Here is a 4945-nt window from a genome sequence, read left to right as displayed (position 1 = left end):
CAAAGCGTGCGGGGCCAGGGCCGGACGGGCGCCCGAGCCGAAGCGGGCCTCGCCAGCAGGGGAGCCCTGCGGCAGCCGGCACCGCGGTCTGCGGGGACCGCCCGGGAGGGAGGCCTGTCTCTGGGCCCAGCCAAGGTGGCCGCTCACCGGGACCGAGCCCAGGGGTCAGAGGGACCGTCCTCCAGGTGCCGGCTCCAGGCTCCCAGGGATCCTCGTGCCAAGGTAGCTCTTAGAACTTGAAAATTCGGGGTGTCTGGGTGGCTCAGTTAAGCGTTCGACTGCAGCTCAGGTCATGATCTCACGGTTCGTGGGTTCAAGCTCTGCGTCAGGCTCTGTGCTGACGGCTCGGAGCCTGGACCTGCTTCGGATTCTGCGTCTCCCTCCCTCTCTGCCCCTCCCTCCCTTGTTTGCACTCTCTCTCTCTCTCTCTCTCAAAAAAAATAAATGTTAGAAAAAAAAAAAAGAAGGAACTTGAGGCAGAGATAAGCTTGCGGAAGGCCCCGGCTCTGGGGCGAGGTGGGTAGAGACGGCAAGGGCAGCGGGAGCGCCACAGCTCCGCGGAGAACCGCCATCTCACAGCTCCTCCCGCCGCTTCCCTTCCAGCCGCTCCGGGGACCTTCCCTGACGAGCGCTAAGCACCGGGAGCCCCGAAGTCCGGGGACACAGGCTTAGTGACGTCACGGGTGCAAACTTAGTGATGTTACCGGGCCGGTCAGGCGGATGGAAGGCTAAGCTAAGCACTGACAGGATCTGACGTATTGGGGGGCGGGACCGGAAGTGCTTCCCAAACCGCCGGGACACGCCCACGGTGCCGATAATCCAGGGAACCCGGAGCGGAGAGGGAACGATGGATTTTGAACCGAGACGCTTGGGGTAAGATTCTGAGACCCGATCGCCTAAGCCGTGAGCTCTGCGGAGGTGCCCCGCGCCAGGGCCGTGGCGGATGCCAGGATGACCGTGTCTCCGCCATAAAGAACGCGGTCTCCCAGACGGCAGAGGTGCCTGAGCACGCCGCGCTCCCAAGACGAGGTTCGACGCCCCCGGAAGAGCCACGGGTCTGAGGGGCCCCGGCCGGAAGACCTGGTCCAGCCCTCACCTGAACGGACAGTCCCTGTGGACACAAACTGTGGGAATCAGTATGAAACGCACACGCCCCGAAAGTGCAATGGACGCCACAGGCTTTAGAAAACAAAGTCTCTTACTTGGGTGCTTGGGCTCCACGGCGACCCTCACGATGGGCGTGGCCTCGAAGCTGAGCGGGACGAAGGGGGGGCAGGAGGGCGAGCTGCACAGCGTGGCCGACTTCAGCACGAAGTCCTGGAGGCCTCCGATGCCTGCAGGGAGGAAGCACCCACCCGTCAACACGGATGACAGATTCTGAGTTTTCGTTAGACGAACGAGACCATCGCCCTGGACGGAGGTGACAGGGAGGAGCCAGGCAGACCCGCGGAGGCTGCTCCTCCGGGCGCCGGGTCAGCGCGGTCAAGCCTACGGGCCTGCTGCCGCCCTGGTCCCCAGGCGGAGAGCTCATCAAGCTGGGCTGACACGGAGCTACGGGGACCACAGGAGCGGTCAGGTCCAGGCACACACGTCTGAAAATACTACTTATTTCGATGATAACTCCTCGTTTTTAAAATACACTGGTTTGATGAAGAGGAGTCTCTACTGAGATTGTCTCTGTCCCCAAGTACTTACGTAGGGGTCAGGGGCATTTAAGAGGCCTAAAGTTTGAGGGTGCTGTGGATTCTTGACCCACACCACGCCTCACACCACCCCGACTTTAGAAGAGGACATCGCCCCCCCAGCTGCTCCTTCCCCGACCCCGTCCCCACTCCAGGCCCCGGGGACGGGGGGCATCTGTCTTCAAGCAGACGGGAGCAGAGAGAAGGCCCCACGGGAGAGCCGGCGGGGTACATGGAGCCTCACGTCCACCGTAGGACAACGCTTTGGGACGGACTAAGTGACACGCACAGGCCCGTTTCTGTGCTCTGGGACGGAGGGAAGGATCAAGGAGGGCACGGGCACAGGACACGGGATCAGCAGGCCACGCCGGGCTCAGGGACCAGCGGGGACGGATGACGCCGCTCCTTCTGCGGCCACACGGACAGAAGCAGAGGCGTGGGGGGACGGGATGCCGCACGACCGGACACTCAGCCCGGTGGAGGGGACGTGACACAGAAGCTTCCGGCACACAAGCCTACGAGGTGGCCGAGCGGTCGTGCAGTGTGGGCACGCGGCGTGGAGGCCCCTGCGACGCCGGCTAAGGCTCCAGAATTCGACGCCTCCCTCGCTGCCTCCGGGAGAGCGCCCGCCCCCCGCCACCCTGCACCGATGCGGCAGCTCCGCGCCTGGGGCGTTCACGAGACGTGATTCCACGTCCACCAGCCACCCCCGGGGCTCTGAAGGCAGCCGTCAGGTCCGTCGAAGCCTTTTCTGCCTCAGCTAAACATCACGAGGTCCTTTAACTGCTCAGCTCACTGACACGGTTTCTAGACCTTCCGTGTGCGCAAGTTTCCAAGGTACAGAACTTAGTTCCTGTGCGTCTGTGCATTTATTTGGTGGAGGTGTCCATTTCTCATTACCACGCCTCTTGGCCCAGCGCACAGAATGGTCTACACCGGCCACGGCTTCTCACTACCCGCCCAGACCCCCACTGGTAAGCGATGACGTAACAGGTGCACGTACGCCAAGTCCCCACCAAGCCCACTAGAAATAACACCATCTCTGTGGGGCTGGGGGCCGGGAGACCCCCCGGTAAATACTCCCTCTCAAACCTCACCCATCCTGCTTTTGACCAGCACGGCACGTGCCATCGCTGGAAAGGCAGATCCTGGTCCTTGCTCTGGGTCACGCGGACGCAGGCTGCAGACGGCCTGTGTGACATTCTGCTCTACCCTCTGCTCTTCAAATCACCAAATCCACTCTTGCTGTTAGGTAGGTCCCGACGTGTGAACAGGGTTATAATTCCCCACCCCCGACAGAAAAAAGTCAGCAGCACAGTATTCCTAGTCAAGATTAATAAATTTATAGAGGGGCACCTGGGTGGCTCAGGTGTTAAGCGTATGACTTCTGCTCAGGCAATGATCTTGCTGTTTGTGGGTTCGAGCCCCACGTTGGGCTCCGTGCTGACAGCTCAGAGCCTGGAGCCTGCCTGGGGTTCTGCGTCTCTCCCTCTCTCTGCCCCTCCCCTTTCTCTTCCCCCCTCCTCCACAGACACACATAACTTACTGTTACAACGTCCATGTCACTTTTTACACACTGAGTTCTACCATGGTTGCATTAGTCACAATAATAATTATGGAGGGACAGAAAGCACATTTGTTCAAGCATTTTATATCCGGGGTGGGGGGGTCGGGGTAAAGGACATGTTTGCTCAAGAGAATCATCTCAGAATTTCTGGGACAGAAGTGACCTATCGGGGGAAAAAATCAGAAATGAGCATGTTATTGATTTGGTTGAAGGACTAGAGAGTACAGCTTTTTGTTTAACGTCTAGCAAAAAGGGCACATCACGTAAGTAAAAGAGAGAAAATGGGCTGAGAAAACAGGAACATGGGGTAAAAGCAACGTACTGAACACCCCAAGTTCTAGCTCAGTTCTATACGAAGTCCGGTAACTCCTGTGTTGTTGAAGGTCAATGAGCCGAGTCCTCTCTGGTCCGAATTCTTCTCTGCACAAGCGCACTGAGACGTGAGCGTGTGACCCCTGGGGGCCGGGCGGGGGGAGCGTGGCACTCCTGCACCGCGTCTGGGGCCGGGCCAGGCTGCATACTGCTCCCCTCAAAGCCCTCTTACTCAAAAATCACCGTTGAACAAACACTGCCGAGCCCCAGTTTCCTTCCAGGCTGTCTGATGCTTCCCTTTAAAAGGTGTTCCGGAAACCATACCAAGGACCATCTTTTACGTGTCCTCTTTTACCACGTGACACTGGAAATACTCTGTGGAGCCTGAGACGGACCGGCCCTCTGCTGACAACGGTTTTCTATCCTGAACGGCTCCTGGCGCACGGGCTGGACGAGTCTAGGCCGAGCTCACGCTGGTGGCAGGAAGACGGCAAAACCATCACCGAGTTCTAAGCTGCTTCCTGCAGATGGCCCGTCACCGTCTGCAAGGAGACAGCATTACTGTCTTTGGGGACGCCCGGATTCTGAAGTGCGCCTTCAGTGCTGCTGTAAAGACAGTATTGGAATAAAAAAAAATAAAAACCTTTGGGGGAAAATGCTAATGCTCTAGTTGGACGGTGGGCCCGGACTGCCGAAGTTTCAAGCCAACGTTAACGTTACTACCCCAGAACCAGCAGCCTGTTCCTCTTAATGTGTTCAATACCCCTGCCAACAGATTCCCTTAAGTCCTCACAGTGGATGTGAGTCGCACACTGCATACGTCCATGGAGCCTCAGGCCTGAGAGCAGGGAGCACCACCTCAGAAGGGACGGGAGGACTCCGACGAGGGCCGCGGACCCTTGAACACGGGGCTCGGGGGCAGTGACGCCTGCGGAGATTCGCGTCTAACTCTGACGCCCCCAGAACTGAACTACCAGCAGCCCGCGGATGGCCGGAAGCCTTCCGGGGAACAAGCCGACGGGCACGGGTTCTGTGCGCTACGCGCAGTCCATGACGCATGCTCAAGTACAGCCAGCCAGAGAGGGGAAATGCTACTGAGAAAATCGTGAGGAACTTCATTCACTGAAAGTAAATCCGCATACGGGTGGGCCCACACGGTTCACACCTGTGCTGTTCAAGGACCAAGCGGATAAAAGCATTTTTTAACAGTGCGGGCTCCCAGGGTGGTGGTGGAAGACCAGCTTCCAACCTCGGTCCTTCTGCCCTCAGATTCCCATCGAAGCCCACGGCCTCCGACTCAAGTTTTATGTTCCGACTCTGCCCCCTTGGACCCAACTGTGGAGGGCATCACGGGGATCCACACACTTCGTGACTTGCCATGGGC

The 4945-nt window shown here is 58.8% G+C and overlaps 1 protein-coding gene across 3 annotated transcripts in view; it reads right to left on the bottom strand.

The window, feature by feature from the left end:
• Positions 1–4945, bottom strand: part of EFL1 (elongation factor like GTPase 1) — an 84243-nt gene that overhangs the window by 20764 nt on the left and 58534 nt on the right. For all 3 annotated transcript variants that reach the window (XM_029950543.1, XM_029950542.1, XM_029950544.1), the window contains one exon: positions 1203–1334. In XM_029950543.1, coding sequence (XP_029806403.1) covers positions 1203–1334 — 132 coding nt within the window. The remainder of the gene's footprint in view (positions 1–1202; positions 1335–4945) is intronic.

The sequence above is a fragment of the Suricata suricatta genome, chromosome 9 (genome assembly GCF_006229205.1).
Source record: "Suricata suricatta isolate VVHF042 chromosome 9, meerkat_22Aug2017_6uvM2_HiC, whole genome shotgun sequence".
Lineage (NCBI taxonomy): Eukaryota > Metazoa > Chordata > Mammalia > Carnivora > Herpestidae > Suricata > Suricata suricatta.
The sequence above is the reverse complement of the archived record's forward strand: the minus strand, read 5'-3'. Positions and strand labels throughout refer to the sequence as shown.